General features: G+C 48.6%; 1 protein-coding gene across 7 annotated transcripts in view; it reads right to left on the bottom strand.

The window, feature by feature from the left end:
• mtcl2 (microtubule crosslinking factor 2) overlaps window positions 1–20,020 on the bottom strand; it is a 40,500-nt gene that overhangs the window by 6,975 nt on the left and 13,505 nt on the right. For 2 of the 7 annotated variants that reach the window (XM_076983652.1, XM_076983654.1), the window contains exons 4-10: window positions 8,992–9,054; window positions 7,237–8,526; window positions 4,730–4,861; window positions 1,917–2,054; window positions 1,251–1,475; window positions 895–1,044; window positions 599–766 (exon numbers count right to left, since the gene is read on the bottom strand). In XM_076983652.1, coding sequence (XP_076839767.1) covers window positions 599–766; window positions 895–1,044; window positions 1,251–1,475; window positions 1,917–2,054; window positions 4,730–4,861; window positions 7,237–8,526; window positions 8,992–9,054 — 2,166 coding nt within the window. Of the gene's footprint in view, window positions 1–598; window positions 770–894; window positions 1,045–1,250; window positions 1,476–1,916; window positions 2,055–4,729; window positions 4,865–7,236; window positions 8,527–8,991; window positions 9,055–20,020 lie in introns of all 7 variants that reach the window. The other 5 variants (XM_076983651.1, XM_076983655.1, XM_076983649.1 and 2 more) reach the window with 3 other exon arrangements.

Below are 20,020 nucleotides of genomic sequence, written 5' to 3'. Positions count from 1 at the left end.
CAATATCTGTGACCCTGACGCAGAGCACGTAGTCCTTACGCCAACCGAGAGCGATCAAGACTAAATGAATTATGCCATGGATTATTACACATCACAGATATGAATTAAGCACGGAGTAGCCTGCTTGGTTTGAGTGAATTTATTGATTTTAGGTGCACTGACTGCAGTTACATCCGTAGATAATATATTTCACTTTCATGATATAAGAGTGTGAACGGCTGCCTGACACAGCAGGGTTAAGTGGGCAAGTGCACAGGGCAGTTCTAACGATGCTGATACCCACACACACACACACACACACAGCGCTTAGCATTTCAGTCACTGAATGCATTAGTGTTGGCTGGGCCTCAAGACCTTTGGAGACCGTTGGCTGGGCCTTGGAGTCCATTGTCTTCTGCAAGACCACAATTTACAATTTTCATAAAGTAATGATATTATTATAAAGTAAAACTATTGTTCTGTTTTTTGCTTTTGAGTTTATTAAAAGTCTCGGCGCAGTTTTATAGAACAGTGTTTCAGTGCACTAACTGAAACAAGTAAAAGGAGTTCCTCTGGCATAACACCTCCGTCTATAGCCAAGTGGGCGGAGTGATCTCACCTGAGTGATGAGGCTTTTGAGCTCGGTGCGCTCCACCTCCCAGGAGGCCTTGGCCCGGGCGAACTGCTGCGTGAGCTCCTGCGAGCTCTGCCGCTCCTCCCTCAGCTCGGCGCTCAGATCCTGCAGCGCCACCTTCAGGTCCGACAGAGTAGTGCTAAAGCCACCAGACTGCTGTCGGGGGAGGGGAGGGGGAGGTGGGGGCGTGTCAGAGACTTGAGGGCATTCTGGTGAGGTAAGGTTTGATCCACGGCTAACACACCAGTGAACTCTGGAGGAGGTGGAGCGGGACGGCTCACCTGGAGGAGGAGTTTCTCCGCACGGCTGTGCTCTTTGGTAGTGGTGGAGCTGAACGGCTGCTCCTCGGCAGCCGCCATCTTGTTGTCTCCATGGCGTGGGGAGATGCCGTCTTCCTCCAGCAGCAGATGGAGGTCTTTAACGCTGTTCACCTGGCGAGGTAATGCGCTTTTCAGTTCTCGTGACCTGGCGACGTACTGTATCACTCTGAGCAGACTCAAAAACAAGACATAAAGACTCTTGGCGCGTTTCGAAAAAGCAAAGACACGAGACACTTCGCAACGAACCCCTCAGACATCGACTGCCCGGGGCCTCGCGGCCCGAGGCGCACCCGGGGCGGTCGGTCTGCACGGCGTACCTCAAGGACGTCCTCGGCATCGAGCTTCTTGCCAAGCCTCCATTGCGTGAGGAGCCAGCGCAGCTTGAGGCTAGCCAGGAGCAGACCCTGCTTGACCTGCTGGGCCTCCTGCACCAACAGGTTCCTCTCCTGGCACCAGAGCTTCTGCTGCAGACGTGTCTGCAAGCTCGCGCTCTGCAGCTGGAAATCGCACCGCACCAATGCCTTCTGGTGCTCATCCTGCAGCTGTGGGTCAGGGAGGGAGGGAGAAGCAGATGAGCTCATGAGACAAGCAGATGAGCTCACGAGACAAGCACATGAGCTCATGAGAGAAACACGTGAACTCTATGTTAGTGAGTCTTGTGAAGTTAAAACCATGCAAACTGGTGCTGAGCGCCGTTACGCCTTAGCATGTTAAACATGACGGATCTGCGTGTTTTTTTTACATGCGGTGAGCATTTTTTGTGCTAGCTCCATCTACAGAGTAGTGCTCTTGGTTTCTACGTCCCTTTAAGTGCACCTGCGCTGTCTGAATTTTTTTTTAGCATTTTTAATTGAGACAGAACGCCACTCTTTTCTCTGAGTTTTGCAGGTCCAAACGTCGCCGTGCTAACGCCACTGCTAGCACAGTCGCTGCCGCTAACCCTGTGGCGGTGCAGGTCGAGGGTGTTCTTGTGTTCCGGTTACCTGAGAGAGCTTCTGGGAACAGGCGTGCGTGTGGTCTCGGCGTGCTTGCCTCTCCAGCGCCAGCTCGGCCCGAACTTCCTCGCCTCTCCCCCTCGCCTCGCTCAGCTGGGCCTGCAGCTCCCGAACCTGCTCCGACAGCTACGGCAGGACAGGCGAACAGACGCTTAGCTCGCCAGCTTCTGCACGCAGCCGCGCGAGCGACCATCCAAACCAGCTTGGGTTACCGACAAACTCATGTACGTTATTATTCGTGTTAACCCGCTATCATACAATATAACGTGCGTTATGTGCTAATGTACAGTGTTGGTGTCAGTGAAGCTGTTGCCTCCAGACTAAGCATAGCTCATTATGTCTGTGCCACCACAAACCACTGTATCTAAATGCACACGAGAGCTTCCAGTCTGTCGGCGACACTGAGACTGAGCTCGGCCCATTTCCCCTACCAGCCGCAGACACTGCCAAAAGTGGACAACCCCCATGAAATTTAAAGCATACGACATGAGATTATGGCCACGAGACTGTAATTATCTTCCCTCATGAAATTGTTATTTTCCGGCCAGTTAAACAGAGAACAGGATGGGGTGTGTGTGTGTGTGTGTGTGGACACGGGGTGAGGGCTCCTTGGAATGCTTCTGGGCGTTTCGCTGAGATATGGCTCTTTGAGTGAATAACGCCTTCTTTCAGTATTCTTGTGCTCTGATTGATGCTGGGGGCCATCAGATGGCCCAGCCACTATGATGCTCCACTCCATACGCAGTGGGATTCACTTTGCACATTTCACTCAAACTTGCTTGCTCTTTTTCATCAAGCTTAGAGCTCTGGGTTAATGTAACTCTGAGCAGTTCCACACAGTTACAGTTCCTTGGAGTGCAAAGAACCAGATCACACAGTTTCCGAACCCTATAGCACTAACAACAGTTCCACACAGTTACAGAACCCCAGAGCACTAACAACAGTTCTTCACAGTTACAGAACCCCAGAACACTAACAACAATTCCACACAGTTACAGAACCCCAGAACACTAACAACAATTCCACACAGTTACAGAACCCCAGAACACTAACAACAATTCCACACAGTTACAGAACCCCAGAGCACTAACAACAGTTCTTCACAGTTACAGAACCCCAGAACACTAACAACAATTCCACACAGTTACAGAACCCCAGAACACTAACAACAGTTCTTCACAGTTACAGAACCCCAGAACACTAACAGTAGCAGTAGTGATGCGACTACAAGCTCCCACTTCTCTTTACAAGAAACACAGAGAACCCTGTTATTCGCCATTTCTAGAGCATACAACAGCAATTTCTCCCTCACATTCATCTCTCCCCCTTCTCAGTGCTTCGTTTACTCCGATATTTGTGTACGCTGAAACAAAAACTTTCTCCTTCTGTCACCTGTTAGTTTATTCCACTCTGAATTTCTTGGTAACAGAAATAAGTTGCAGTCATCTGGATAAATCACACGCAAAATGAATCTCTAGAGGACACATACAAGGAGAGGTATGGTTTATACACATGCTTCATTTCATGAGCCCCCAGAAAGACTACATGTCCCATGCTAACCCAGATTTGCTCCTCTGACCCAGCCATTACTATGTTATTATCAAATCTAAAACAGCTCCACTTTTAGAAGAAGGTTAATATGTCACTGTATATGTAATAACTAACCAGACAGCCATGGTCATAACACTCAAATGTGATGTTATTCTCGTGTTAAGACCAGCAGTGGAAAAAATGAGCTACAGTCAGAGGAATTGTCCTTGGGTTAAGCAAAACACCCAGCTAGCTCTGCTGAGATGTGACCCCATTTGGCACGGGCATGTTTTAATACCACTACACAGAATTGTCCACCAAACAGCTATCCTCATTGTGTTTCCCGTGGCTCCCATCGCCATGGAGATCATGTATCAAAAGGTCACACAAATGAGAGTAACAGACCCTTCCTTCTTGCGTTTAGGGGCATGATGTCATTAGAATGGGCCGTGTGACTCAACAAGCATAGTGTTCATGAGATGTGTGTGAATGTTTGTGTTCGTTTACGCCCTTGTGGGGGTAAACGTTGGAATAAGCCATGATTCCTATGCTACATGTCATCTTTGTCTACAGCATAACCAAAACATACAACACATTTTACAATGCATTCCTTCTTAGTAGCATAATGCTAAGCTTTGTACCACCCAAACGTTGCATGAAAGTCACCCCTGTGTTTATTCCAGAGAAATTATTTTCTCTACCAACGATGAAGAATTACTAATTTAGCAGAATGCTGCTCTAATCTCATTGCTCATAAAAATAGCACAGACCTAAAGCTGTGTCAGGGATCTAACATACTTTACAGCCACAGGGATCTTAAGATAGCTTATGCTCCTAGATTTAGAATCACCCAGGACAGTAGCTGACTAATAAGATTGCCAGTAATGTGAGATCATCATACTGTGCTAAAGGTTGCTATGCAAATGAGCAGCCTGGCCACACCCATGGCCCTAAGAAGGGGAGGAGCCACTACCTTCTTTCCCATTATTATTGTTTAATAAACCTAATAATATAAAATGACAGCATCATTATAAAAATACACCAATATTTTTCTGCATAATCGTGTCTTGAGTGTCTTTGCCTTTCACCGCACTGTGAAACTACTTGAAGGTTTTAACTTCTTTAAAAAAAAGAGCTACAAAGTGTTGTGACTGTGCCAGTAAATAAAAGAGGACTTTTAGATCTGAGCCAAATGCACGATTTATAACTGAGGACTGGAAGCTTTTATGCCACCTTTGTTTTGATATGTGCGAGTGTGTCTGAGCACCCACCAGTGCCGCGCTGGTCTCCGTCGAGGTCGCCACCTGCTCCTTGTTGCTGTCTGTATGTCTGTCGCTCTCCTCCTCCGCTTTGCACAGGTATGCCTCGTGACCTTTGACCTCCGGCTGGTCCCTATTGTTGGGCTGCTGCATGCATGCATGGGCAAGTTAATGAAGGAAACGAAAGCGACCAAAACCCAAACAATAGAAGAGGAGGGGAATGGAGTGGCACGAGAGAGGGGAGTGAAGAGGGAGGGTCCGGTGGAGGAATGTGGAACAGCCAGATACAGGACAACGATGTGGACCAGAGATGGGCTGGACTCACCAAATGTAAAATGACACCACCAAAGCAAAAACAAAAAAAGGGGAGGGGGAAAGACAAACACTCACAAGACAATAAAAAGTATGTAAAGCAAAAAGAGCTTGGCCATAGAGACGGAGGACAGGGTGGCGAACAGGACCAACAGGGCCATGAGGAGAGCCAGCAGCTGCTGTGGGGGGGGGGGGGGGGGGGGGTGTAGGGGGAGCGTCGGGGGAGGGGGACGAGGAGGAGAGGGAGAGGAGGAGCGGCGGAGGGAGAGACAGGGCGCACACACCCACGGGTCATGGTGCCCATGCAGGGAGAGAAAAGAGGAGGAGAGAGGAAGGAAGGAGAGAGCGGTCTGGATTGGGCTTTGAAGGTTTGGACCTCTAATGGAGTCTAGGTGTAAACACAGTGCTGCTTAATATCCCTTTTGGACCTATTTCAGTGGAATATAGGTAGACGTCCAGTGAATAAACTAATTTCCAGTGTCCATTCTGGGTCCTGTTGTGTCCGGAACATACTGAAATAGCTAGGGATTACGTCAAGGAGGGCTTCTTTTCAGATATTTGTAAAAAATATATACTGTATATGTATATATACACACACTATATTGCCAAAAGTATTTGCTCACCTTCCTTGACTCACATATGAGCTTAAGTGACATCCCATTCCTAATCTATAGGGTTCAAAATGACGTGGTTCCGCCCTTTATGGGGATTTATGGGGATTTCTGACCATTCTTCCAGAAGCGCATTTGTGAGGTCACACACTGGTGTTGGACGAGAAGGCCTGGCTCTCAGTGTCCACTCTAATTCATCCCAAAAGTGTTCTATAGGGTTGAGGTCAGGACTCTGTGCAGGCCAGTCAAGTTCATCCACACCAGATTCTGCATCCATGTCTTCATGGGCCACTGGTGCACAGTTGGAAGAGGAAGGCACAATGCAATCAGACAAGTATCATTCTCCTGGCAACTGCCAAACCCAGACTCATCCATCAGATTGCCAGATGGAGAAGCATGATTCATCATTCCAGAGAACGTGCTTCTACTGCTCTAGAGTCCAGTAGCGGCGTGCTTTACTCCACAGCATGCAACGCTTTGCATTGCACTTGGTGATTTGCGGCTTGGATGCAGCTGCCCGACCATGGAAACCCACTCCATGAAGCTCTCTGTGCACTGTTCTTGAGCTACCGTGGCCTACCACTTCTTGGCTGAATTGGTGTTGTTCCCAAACACTTCTGTTTTCTTATAATACAGCTGACAGTTGACTGTGGAATATTCTAGGAGCGAGGAAATTTCACAGGTGCACAGGTGGCATCATATCACAATACAATGCTGGAATTCACTGAGCTCCTGAGAGCGACCCATTCGTTCACAAATGTTTGGTAAAACAGTCTGCATGTCAAGGTGCTTAATTTTATACACCTGTGGCTATGGAAGTGATTGGAACACCTAATTCTGACTATTTGGATGGGTGAGTGAGTGAATACTTTTGGCAATATAGAGTATATATTTAGCTGTTTTCTACACAGACAGGAAAGCTAATGGAATGGTTGCTAACATGCAGTGGTCAGGCATTGGTAATTCTGCTGAGGGAATTGGGCCAAATGTGTTTGAAGAGACCGCACTCTACTTATCTTGCTTCTAAAGGTTAATTATTTTGTCATATGTTAAACAACATAAGGTCTGCTAGCCAGATAGCAACCTCCTCTGCTTACTTCAAAAGGCCGAAATACATATACAGTAGAACAACCATTTTGTTCATTGTAACATTTAAACATTTGAACGTTTGTTTGCATTACATTGCAGTTTAATTTTCTGTAAATTGGTGAATGTTTCCTTAAAATATTTGAGCAGTTCATAAGTTCTGCTACACCAACATACTGACCTGTAATGGATGTTAAAGAATACCTCAAACAGATATTTGACCCAAGACCAGCAATGTTATTCTAATGATACTTTACTCCATTAGAGGCCAAAGTGATATCCTCTTAGAGGTCTTAAAGTGCAGTAAGAACATGCATATTAGTTGGCAGACCTTAATAAACAAATGTGTTTGGATAGGGCAGTGTTAGTAAAACTTGCAATGATTCAATAAGTAAAGCAAAAAAAATCAAATTGCTGGCAAAGAAATGAGGAACCACCCCCTCCAAAAATAGCCAAAAAAAAAAGAGATTAAAAGGCGGCAAGGCGGGGTGGATGAGGCGGGCTACTCACCTTCTGTTGAGCTGTGATGTTGTTGACCTGAGTTTCTGCAGGGCAGGGGTCTTCATGCAGCAGGGGCCCAGGGGCCGACCCTTCCACACACTCCCTCTCCGGGGCCTCCTCCACTGCCTCCAGCCTCTGACAGAGTGCCTGCAGCTGGGCCTGGAGGTCCTGGAGCCTGGCGCTGAATGCCTCTACGAGGTCCCCAGGGTTCTTTTCCAGGAGCCCTGCGTCAGCAGCCTCTCCAGACGCGATCCTGCGGTAGAAGAAGTCGCCCGAAGCGTCCAGGAGGCAGTTGGAGTTGGTGGGGGGCGTGAGGAGGTTGATCGAGGAGGTAACGAGCAGTGCCTGTTCGCGGAGGGCCAGGAGGTCTTTGACGTTGAGGTTGGCATTGGCGCGGTCGCTCCTCGCCAACTTCTCGCCTTTCTCCTCCAGAGGCTGGTTCCCCTCGCCGCCCACGGGCCCCTCGCGGTGCTCTGGGCTGGGCACGCACTCGGCCGAGTCCCCGGCCTCCGCGTCCGTCTCCATGGCTGGCCGTCCGGGCCCGTGGTTTGAGGCCAGGTCGCACCGCTGGAGGTTGGACAGCAGCACGCGGTTCTCGTACTGAAGCTTCTTCACCTTACCGCTCAGCTCGCCGATCTGCAGCCTGGCAGCGAAGAGCTCTTCCTGTGAGGCCTCGCTCTGGTCCGGCCCGCCTTCGTCAGAGGGCGGAGCCACCGGGGCGACGGAGGGGGGGAGGATGGTGGAGGGAGACAGGGACTCGATCTCGGTGTCGGACGGAAGCTCCGACTTGTAGCGGTTCAGCTCGTTCATCAGGAGCTTGTTCTGCTCCTCCATCTCCATCAGCGAACGCCTGAGCAGCTCCGCCTCCTCCTCCACGAACTGCAGGTGGCGCTGCAGCTCCATCACGCTCTCCGCCGACGGGGAGAGCAACAGCTGCCCGGGTCCGTCCACCACCGCCAGACCCCCCGGCGTCTCCTGGATCTTCATGTCGTCCATTTCGGCTCGGAGCCCCCGGTTCTCCACCTCCAGCTCCACGATGCGACGGCTGAGCAGGTTGGCCTCCTCCTCCACCAGCTTCAGGTGGACCCGCACCTCGGCCTCGCGGGTGTGGGGCGAGTCGGCCACATCCTCCACGGTCAGCGAGGAGTCCACGTCGCCGTAGAGCGAGTGGTACTTAGCCAGCTCCTCTTTCATGGCCTCATTGTCCTTAACCATCTTGGTGAGCTTCTTGCACATGAGGGCCGACTCCTCCTTGGCAAAGTGAAGCTGGCACTTCAGGTCCGAGCTGTCCTCAGGAGGCTGACAGCAACACAGAGACAGACACATAACCAACCAAACCTTTCCTACATGTCAATTATCTACCCTAATTGTATACAACAGCTCTCCAACCCTCTAAGCTAAAACAGAGAGAGCAGAGGGATAATTGGGGGAGAGCCCCCCACCCCCCCAGCGTTTTAACAATGTAGTAAAAACGTCGATTGGTGGTGCTTAACTGTAAATGCTTACAGTGCTCAGGAGAATTCATTATACCAATAAAATTTTACACCACTGTTTAACATCTAGGGACATAAGGATGTAAAACTTGTCAGCCTTTTAATCTTTTATTTATTGCTGTTTTATTTATTGCTTTTTATGTTTAATGCATATAAGTTAGGAATAGATTTACAAGGGCTACAATACGCTTGGCTGAATGTACAGTGAGGAAGATATGTTTAACAAAACATGTGTAATAAGGACAGAAAGGATGGCTTGTACGCACGCTACCTGAGGCGATGCTTTCTTATCAGGTTTGGTGTTTGGACGTGCAACCCTCTTCTTTAGAGAATTCTGCCAAAGGAACACAAAGACAGGGGAAATCATTTAAAAGCTGTTAACGTATAATGGCTGCAAACAGTGCCCCAATCCTCCCACGTCACCCTGGACACCTCCAGCTTTTGTCACCATGGCGATCGGGCGTGCGGATGCACGATCGACCGAGCTTAAGAAATGTAAACAAGACAGAGCGACAAAAGTTGAAGAGGCGTGAATTATGGGAAAAGGAGACCCCGGCTTCTCCATCTCACCCGCGTTCTTCCTGGGTGCTCGTTATGCTACACCCTCATAAATCATTATTCATAAATCTGGAGGGAAAAGCTGCCGCCACTGTTTCCATAGTAACCAGCCCTGCTACGGTGCAGCGAGAGGGAACGTAGCAGGAAAAGACGAAAACGAACAGGACTTGACATCCGCCCGCAGGAATGCCGTGGCAGCCCCGATGGCGCGGGCTTCCTCCGCCGGGCTTTTCTCCTCTGATGGCCCAGCGAGGGGAGGCGGTTGGAGGGATTTAAAGCAGCAGACGCGTAGGCCGTAGGACCACGTCAAATCCAGTTACCACCGCCATGATCTACGTGTGCTGACAGCATGGCCCTCCTTTTTGACTGTTGAAAAGGAGGCTTTTAACGGCGCTAAGCTTCAATATTAAAATCAATGTGGTTGTGATGAATGGTAAAAGGAGTATCGACTTAACAGCGTGTTTGCTTCTCAGTGTTTTATTTCTCATAAGGCGAGCAGAACTGAGTGATTTGGTAAGGAGGGAAAGTCATTAGCTAGACTGCTAAGTCCCATGTGCCTCTAACATGAGGCAACAGAGCGTGCAGAAGATACGCCCTCCGAGCTTGTCCTCGCTGACACGTCTCCGTCTCTCTGGTGCGTCCCCTCTCTGGGTAGGACACACCACATAAGTGGTCCTTGCTAAGTCGTAACTTAAAATATTTGACCAGTCCATCTCAACTCCAACACCTCTGCCAAGTTCATGCAGCCAGACAGGCCTCCCTCTACACCAGCTATGTCTCAACTTGGCAACACACACACCCTCACAAACACACGTACGCCCGAGAGCATTCACACACTGTAAACCTCACATGTCAACAATGACCAACTGGACAGTAACTGGCAAATACCAGTGAGTAGAGCCCATGGTGCTGGCGTCGATGCCGAGCACGGCCGAGCTCATTGGCCACACCGCTTACGTGGGCTGTATTGGCCGGCGTGGGCACCCCGTGCCTGCTGGGGCTCCGTCGTGGTCCTCCAGGAAACCTCTGCAGGCTGGCTCCTCCTTCCTCTCCCACACCACCACTCTGTGATCGGGGTTTTGTCCCCATGAAATTGGAGTGTGGCGAAAACCCGTGTGAGGACATGGGAGACAAGGAGGTCGCACAGAGGGCAGGACGGCTCGGTCCTGCGTCACCTCTCCACTTGGTAGAGGAAACGGGAGTTGGGCTTAATAAACTTAATGACATGAGGCTTCGCGGCCTGAAACCAACCTGGACCGAAGGAGGTAGGATGGGGGAAAGGGAGGCAGGACTTGACGTCCCAATACCATTACTTGATTAATTATAAAATAAGGCAGATTGTCAAATTGATGAGATGTGTGTGTGTGTGTGTGTGTGTGTGTGTGTGTGTGTGTGTGTGTGTGTGTATGTGTGTGTTAATCTGTGCGAGAGTGAACACAAGGAGACACATTCTTGCCTCATGCTCCAGTGCACACACCGACTCATAAACAATGGAGCTGTTGCACAAGCCGGGCTTTGGCGTTTGCTCTGGACACCGCCTGTCCGGGACGAGTGTCCCACAGGGGGACAGGGATTGGAAGGCAGAGCGGTCACACGGAGGCGCGAGCGTACGGTTGGCAGAGCCGTCACATGGCAGGGCGAGCAGCCGTGCGGAGCAGCCGTGGAGCAGCCGTGGAGCAGCCGTGCCGAGCAGCCGTGGAGCAGCCGTGGAGCAGCCGTGGAGCAGCCGTGGAGCAGCCGTGCGGAAGGGCGGATGTTGGGCGTGGAGAACAGGCGCAGTGCGTACGAGCCCCGCCGCAGGCACGATTGACCTCGTGGTCTCGGTCAGCGCTGCCACTGACCAGACCTCAGTGAGGTGGCGCCCACCGCGACCGCTGCTTTGAGCCCTGACCCGAGAATCGTCCTCCACCCCTACGAACGGGTGGAGCTTTAACCTACACCTCCTGTGTTGTTGTAATCAGCGGCACATGAATTACTGGATCGGATTCCTTTCTGATCGGATTTCTATTTCAGAAACGTTCACTCCTTCAACAGAGCGGGAAAAATACATTAGAGAAAGATAAATGAAGAGATGCATGAAAGAGAGATGGAGAGGGAGAGAGAGGGAGAAATCTGTCCTAGTGTGGGAGTGGTCAGATCAGGCTTTCTCTTATGGTAAAGACAGAGGTAAAACTAGAGTGTATGAAGGAATCACAGCAGAGATCCTTCAGTGAGCCTGCGTGTAAATAATCTGGTCTGGCTTTGTTTACGGAGAAGAACACTGTCTGTTGTTCCAGACAATACAGCGTGTTCACTGCAAACGCCTATGTGCTCCTGGAGCTGACAGCAGAGGGAGAGGCCAACACGCTCATTAGTGTGTGTGTGTGTGTGTGTGTGTGTGTGTGTGTGTGTGTGTGTGTGTGTGTTTCAAAGACAGAGGGTGTAATATAAGTCAATATAAACTTCTCAGCTTGCATTAAGCAATTAATAGTGCATTATTAGAGAGAGACAGACGAGTGTGTGTGTGTGTGTGTGTGTGTGTGTGTGTGCATTTGGTTCTGGCTCTTAGCTGCCCACTGCAGTAGCCCCAACACCCAGACACTGTAGAACACCTTCAGTCTCCTTTCACAGTCCCAGACAGAGAAAGACCTGGGGTTCTTCTGACCTTTGACCTGGACAGCTCCAGCAGCAATGAGGACTTGAAGAGCCATCAAGGTGACAGCAGACTAACACAGCATGGCCGTGCCGCCAATGGACGCATTTTGGATTTCTCACACCAGGCAGATATTAGCGGCCGCGACAGACCATAACACGTTCCCATGGTGACGGTTAGCCGGTAGAAGCTGACAGAACAAATTCATATAAAGGGTGGGGGTGGCAGCCCTTGAAATCCTCCTGACACAAGGAGTCTCCTCCAGAAAATAACGAACAAAACAAGTGTGTCAAAAATCACACTTCTCTTCCCCTCTCCTCTCCTCTCCTCCCCCACCCCTCCTCTTCCTAATACCCTCTCACTCTCAGACACACTCTTCTGACGAAGGAGCTGGTGACTCGATCATTTGCATACTCTTTCCATAACCCATTTGAATAGTAGCTGAGAGAAACTTGCAGGTGCAGTGTATGGGGGGTGGGGGTGTTGGGGAGTGGGGGACCCCAGCCCTCGCAGGGTCTTCCTGGCCCTCTACACCAGGTCGACACTAGAACTGAGAGGCATGAAGAGGTGTGCATGGTGTATTCCATTTACCCTTCATTTCTATTGTCCACATTGAGTCTTATTGGCCAGCGTCTGTGTGTTCAGGTTTGGTGAAAGGCAGTTGGTTAGTTGTGGATTTTCATCCCACTCCCCTCCCCTCCAAGACACAAGACCAAACCTGAGATGGAGCCTGACGGAGAGTCCATATGCTGACAGGACACACACACACACACACACACACACACACACACACACACACACACACACACACACACACACACACACACACACTGTGTCTCCTCTTTTCCCTCTCTCCCTGGCACTGTGTTCCTTTCTCTGCCTAAACCATCTGCAAATCACTGTGTCACTCTGTAGCTGAAGTGATGCCAGTGAACACACAAAGGCACTGCCCCCGCCATGAATCTCCACAACACGTGCTCCCGTCCAGCCCGACAGCATGACAGCTCTTTCACACGCTCACCGCATCGTTAACCGTGAGAACCGGCCTTCCCTCTAATTACACCTGAACCCCTCTAGAGATGCGCAGACAGCCATGCACACACGTCCCGCCGTCGAGAGAGCACGTGAGGACGCGAGGACAAAGGGGGACACACGAAGAGCTCTGGAGGAGGCCCTGCAGCTGTCAGACACATCACAGGTGGTGTTGCTCGTGTTAGGGTGGAGCGGTGCAGTATTCCCTCTCTTCATCCACCCTCTCCCTCCACTAAGCCCTGAGAGAAAAACACAGAGGTCAGCTAGAGGTCACGGTGAGGGGAGTGGCCGAGTGCAATGGGACACTGCTTTTCTCTCCTGTCGTGCGCTCTCTAACTGCCGCCACCTCTCACTCCACCCTCGGCTACACCCCAGCTGCCCCCATGTTTGTGATTAACGGAGATGTGGGGTACGTTAAGCACCTTACCAACTCCCTCTCCTCTGTGTGAAGCGCTCGTATGCAGCTGCAGTGTGTGTGTGTGTGTGTGTGTGTGTTCTTCCTTTTGGTGAATGCAGGATCGTCTGCACCTCATCTGTCTGAACACAGACAGCACTTTCGGGGGGGGGGGGGGGGGGGTTGTTTGTTTTGACTGAGGTTTGGTAAAAGCAGTGTTTGACGTCTACTTTGATGATGAGCATAACAAAGAACGATAGAAGGGGCGGTGGAGGGGGTTGGCAAATGTATCAGGGTATCCCGGCAACACGGTAATCGCTCCCAGGTGCAGGCCAATCAAACCTTATGCCGACCATCTGTCCCTCATTAACTCCACCAATCAAATCTAATCAAAACTAGTAGTGGTTATGAGCCCCTACAGCCAGGTAAATGTGGCAAGGAACCATTCAAGTGAAAAGTGGCAATAAAATGTCAAGAATGTCAAAACATATCAGTTCAGCACTTTGTAAGAAGACCTGTGGGAGCAGTGAACACTCAAAACAGAGACAGTGCACTAGGGTTAGATCTTCAGCCGAGACCAGGCCATGTTTTATGTCGATAAAAACTACATTTTATTGATAAAAACATTATTAGATACACCATTAGTTGAATATGGGTGACAGCAGAGGCTGCCGCCTTATAGTGAACTGGGGCTGAAATGTAAATCGATCTGGAGGTCCAGCAGATGTGAATGAACCCTGAATACAGAACCAGGAACACTTCACAAAGAATAACGACCACAGTCTTAATTAAAGACGAATCATGCACCACCCTAACTCTAGTCAGAATCACGCACCACCCTAACTGTAGTAAGAATTATGCACCACCCTAACCCTAGTCAGAATTACTGATCTTGCCTTTACCCATGCATGAGACATACACAGAAAAGCTCACACAAGTGCACACACACTAAAACACACAAAATTCCAGTTTCCATTCCTTTTTGCCATAGAAGCAAGAAGAAATTCTCTCAGGTCCTGGGAGGCGGAATAACAAAGCCCGAGAGAGAGAGAGAGAGAGAGAGAGAGAGAGAGAGAGAGAGAGAGAGAGAGAGAGAGAGAGAGAGAGAGAGAGAGAAAGAGAGCAGTCACATGTAGGCTGCAGTGCTCTTATCCTATCTGAGGAGATGGGTGTGTATTTATTATATATTTCTATAGTAGGACGGTGTGTGTGCAGGCAAAAGTGTGAAGCCATTCACTAACGCCTCTCCATCAGCAAGCACAGGCACTGAGGCAGAACCCTCATTTAGCATCACTGTATCTGCCAGCAAGAGTGAGAGCAGGAGAGAGAGAAAGAGGGAGAGAGGGAGAGAGAGAGAGAGAGAGAGAGAGAGAGAGAGAGAGAGAGAGAGATAGGAAGGGAGAGCTATCCATGAGAAGAATTCTCCTGATTCCTGATTCTCTTTGGATATAAAAAATGTCACACACAAGTAGTCCTGCAACATCACAAAGGAACCGGCTTACTGCACACTTGAAATTGCAGACCCCACCCCAAAGCCCTGCCACAGTGTCTACACATACACACACGCACACAAACACACACGCGCGTGCACGTCATGAATGCAGCGTCCAGCTCTGCGGTCATGTCTGATGGTGCTGATATAGGCATCACCACTGCTGTCAGGCCTCATGAAGAGGTGTGTGAACTCACTTCCATCTGACCCGCGGCTATTTAATCCCATTCAGAGTGGCTGTTGGCATTTTAATGGCTCGTTAATCAATCTCTTTTATCTATTAATGAATACATCCGTGTCCTGCCGCTGGCGTCCCGCACAGTTGACTCGGCTCGGTGCGGGACGACTGGAGACATGCCAGACGTACAACAGGGCTGATGTTCCGTTTGGGTTTCATTTGCTGGTAGCTCCTTTCCTTCTTCTCTTTCTTCTTCCCCCTCTCTCTCTCTCTCTCTCTCTCTCTCTCTCTCTCTCTCTCTCTGCAGTAAAATGTTTTTCCTTCCCAAAGAACTGGCAGGAAGATGATTCTGATCTGACTGAGTGATTAGTCTCACTTTGTGCTCAGTGCTCCGTGTCATTCTCCACTAGTGTGAGATGAACGTGCGTGGGTGTGATCAACGTGACCCCTGAGGACTGTCCCCCTCATCCCTACACACCAACGTCACACATTGCGTAGAGACTGTGGAGCGGATGGTGACGCCCAGAATTTCAGGACACTGACCCAACAGGAGACCGGGTCACGGTGCATGATAATGAGAGAACACACACACACACACACACACACACACACACGTGTATGTGTGTATCAATGCTGGGTTGGAGGATCATCCTGCCTGATCAAAGAGAAGTGGGATTCTTCAGAGGCCTCATGACTGAGGACGGGATTTACATAACAGAGAGATAGGAAGGAAAAGAAAGAAATATAGATAGATAGAAAGAGAGAGAGAGAGAGAGAGAGAGAGAGAGAGAGAGAGAGCAACAGAGTTGGCTATCGAAGAACTGGAGTGCACTCAGTGTGGTTTGAACTCTGTACATTGGAGTGCACAAAGAATGTGGCCAGAGAGAGTGTGCACCGAGTGTGTGTGTGTGTGTGTGTGTGTGTGTGAACTACCAATAGAGAAAAGTGGATCAATGGCATTCAGCCGAACCTAATCTCTTCAATTCTCCAGTGATAATGAAAGAGGAAAAGGAACCGTAACGTGTCCAGTGGCCTTGTGGCCATAAGCGCTATTATGTAACGTAATTTCAAGGAGCAAGAATAATTTTCCAATGATTCTTCTTCACATCACGAAAGCCGTTATACTGACACCTAGTGGCCTGGATGTTTCAGATTCTGTAGTAAATCTGTTTTAAACATGGACGCCTACATGTGGAGCTGTTTGAAGCATTAACTGGTTAATTTTCAGAACTAAAAAGCAACTACATTCTTCATCTAATGTGAGCTGCACATAATTAAAAATAATAATAAACAAAACCTTTCAAAATATTATTTTGCTACGTTGCTACTTTTTGGTACTAAGAATAACACATTGGTCCTTTTAAAAGTGAATATATTAATTAAAAAACAGTTTGTTTTATGGCATTAAAAAACGGCTTTAACTGTTCTTTTTGTACAAACCTAATGTATAAATAATTAAAAATCTAATGTATACTTAATTAAAAATGTTATGTATGTCTAATTAAAAAGATTACAAAAGAAAATACTGCATTTAATTATAGACCACAAAAAAACATCACCAACTAATTAACAAATCAGAATTTTTTAAAGGCACCAGTTGAAAACATTTTAACAGTATTTTCAATCTGGTGCAAAGAATCGTGGGATACATGCAAATGAAGCATGTGACCTTGTATCCAGTAGAGTAGACAATGGCTAGGCTTGTCTAGAGGAAAGGTGTCAGTGCTCCAGACAATGTTTTGACTTCAAAACAACCAAACAACTTGTTTAGATTTGGTCTTTCAAAACAAAAAATAAAATGTGAACATAAGAAATGATGCCCACTGAACTGAAATCGCTGTACTTCAAAAATGCTTGTTGGCATAAAAGTTGAATGGATATTCATTATTGCAGTATGTTTGTGAAGCAGTCTGTATTGTTACAAACTTGAAATGTGTTAACTATGAGTGAAGTACGTGTGATTAAAAACACTCGTCTATAACACAAAACAGATGTTTTATCCAGAACAGTATTTAGATTTTGTCGTTATTTCTGTTGCTCTATATGAAAATGGTCAAATGATGGAACGGGAAGAAAGGATTTAAACAGTGTGAGGTGAAAATGTTCTCGTGAGGTACTTCGTAACAGGATAATAGCTTTCAGCACTATAATTGTAGAGACTATAATCGTTTGTCTGAACTGACATTATCACCAAAGCCTAGCACAGCGCTACAAGCAGCGGTGAACTGCTGCAGCAGTCGACATGTTGGATCGATACGAACACAGAGGCCGCGGTCAAGAATTTACTCCTCAAACATTCCGTTAACCATCACCATAAATCTCTACAAGTAGCTCAACGAAACCGTTAACGAAACCATCGGGCTCTACCATTGTGTAGAGACTAAAAGACGGTGAGGCGCCCTTCTCTGTAGGGCAGTGAAGCCCGGTGTCTCCTTGGACATAATCTCCTCAGGGTGTGTGCCATGCTGCTTACATCACTCACAGCCTGGAGCAGCAGGTAGGAGACAGCCCAATTAGAGCATAAATAGAACAGGCAGACGCTCTGGTTGAGGGACCACGTGACAGAGGGGGAGAAAGGGAGTGTGTGTGTGTGTGTGTGTGTGTGTGTGTGTGTGTGTGTGTGTGTGTGTGTGTGTGTGTGTGTGTGTGTGTGTGAGTGTGTGTGTGTGTGTGTGTGTGTGTGTGTGTATGTGTGTGTGTGTGTGTGTGTGTGTGTGTGTGTGTGTGTGTGTGTGTGTGTGTGTGTGCGTGTGTGTGTGTGTGTGTGTGTGTGTGAGTGTGTGTGTGTGAGTTTGGGTGTGACTCTGTGTGTCTGTGTTATACAAACGACTTCGAGTACGGGTTTCAGTGTTGTCTGAAATCTAATAAACACTGATTGTTGTTAGTTTGTTATTATAGCCTTTATGTGTGTGTGTGTGTGTGTGTGTGTGTGTGTGTGTGTGTGTGTGTGTGTGTGTGTGTGTGTATGATGGGCTTGTGATTTTATGCGTGCATGTTTGTAGCTGTTTGTTCTGGATATAAACGCATCAGCAAGGCACCATCAATCACGCCTGCACTATATACACATGCACTTTCTCCTGTTCTGTTGTGATTTTGTCTTTTGGCACACATTGAATCATTTTGGGGGTGGTGGGGGTTTTCACAAATGCGCACACACATACGTACACTATGAGAAGCAGCAGTCACGAACAAGCAATTATCGCCACCACAGTCTTCATATAAACAGGTAAAAGCCATTAGAGTGAGTCTGCACTCCTAAAAACACCACCTCACACACACACACACACACACACACACACACACACACACACACACACACACACACATACACACACACACACACACACGCACACGCAGCTCCATTTGGCTTCCCCTGATGCAACACTCTACATTTCAGCCCAGACCACAATGCCTCCCAGTAGACGTTCTAAACATGCCTAGTGAAGAGGCCCTCACTCCATTAACAGCCTCCTCACCAGCACTGGAGCATCCCACTGGATCTGGCAACCCAATACTGCAAAACACCACTAAGCCAATAAGTGCATCTAAATACATGTGTGTGTGTGTGTGTGTGTGTATGCGCGCATGTGTATGTGTGTGTGTGTGTGTGTGTGTGTGTGTGTGTGTGTGTTTGGGTGGATGTATCTAGGGATGTGTGTGTGTGTGTGTGTGTGTGTGTGTGTGTGTGTGTGTTTGGGTGGATGTATCTAGGGATATGTGTGTGCGTGTGTGTGTGTGTGTGCGTGTGTGTGTGCGCTTGTGTGTGTGTGTGTGTGTGTTTGGGTGGATGTATCTAGGGATATGTGTAAGGGCAGACAGTAAGTAGAAAGCTAAAAGAAATAGACAGGCAGAAGTAAAAGAGCCTTAGAGATAAAGCAATATCTCTTAGATCTGGCTGTGATGTCAGCGCTTGGCATTATTCCCTCAGAGTGTGTGTGTGTGTGTGTGTGTGTGTGTGTGTGTGTGTGTGTGTGTGTGTGGTTGGTTGGTTGGGATGTCAGGTCATGTGTCTCGTAATGTATTCCCCACTTGTCATATTTCATGTGTATTTTATTGGAGCATAAAATGGCTTCTTCTCCCCGAGGGATGATCTTGTTTGTCTATATGGGAGCTGCCACACTCACATCACTGAGCCAGTGTTTGGCAGGCCTGTTATCAGCTTGGCTAAAGGCTAAGGGATCGTGCTACTCGCACAGTGACAAATGTTGCCTTTAGCTGCACACACTTTCTGCGCTGGGTTAGAATAGATCAGGGTAACCCCATCCTGTCTTCGTGAGCCTCACTTGCTTCGCAGAAGATGTGTTGTTTTTAGCTGGCCTCTACAGTAAATACTGCTGCTCTCCCGGACGCTTTAATTAATCACACTGACCCACAAACCACGGCTCAGGCAGGTCCTCTGCAGCACAACGGCTGGTAAAACCCGGACTGGATCAGGGCTCGGACCTGGAGCGCGGCAGCTGATCTCGGACCCGGCGGAATCTGGAGCGCGCTGACCCAATAGCAGCCGCAGCCGCTGACTCACTGAAGTTCTCATGAAGCCACAGCGTAGGCAGGGAGGTTCAAGCTCTGGCATACAACAGAACTCTGCACTACAACACAGCAACTTTGCCGTTCCTTTTGAAATCATGCTGTGAACGTGGCAGGGAACCCTGAGTGAATTAGAAGCTGTCGCATACAGTTGGGTCTTCATTATTAAGAGTCCTGACTCAGTATATTCTTGCTAGGTATACTGAATATTCCCAATTACCCGAGTGTGTAAGCGTGCGTGCGTGTGTGTGTGTCACGGACACAAGGAGTTGTTCAGTGTTACCACATGGGCATAATGACTAAGCACAAGTCTGTTATTTGTGGTGGCGTTCTGCCACACTATCTAGTCAGAACTTCCAACGCTGCGTCTCTGAGTGTGTAGCTCTCAGCATAGCGTGACCAGTACAGCTTGGTACTTTCCTGGGCGTCTTTTAAAAACTCTCCGTTAAACAGTTCCCATTATTTTGCCTACATCCCCCTCTGACAG

Source organism: Brachyhypopomus gauderio, chromosome 21 (assembly GCF_052324685.1).
Source record: "Brachyhypopomus gauderio isolate BG-103 chromosome 21, BGAUD_0.2, whole genome shotgun sequence".
Classification (NCBI taxonomy): domain Eukaryota; kingdom Metazoa; phylum Chordata; class Actinopteri; order Gymnotiformes; family Hypopomidae; genus Brachyhypopomus; species Brachyhypopomus gauderio.
Note: the sequence above shows the minus strand (reverse complement) of the source record. Positions and strands in the feature narration are given on the sequence as shown.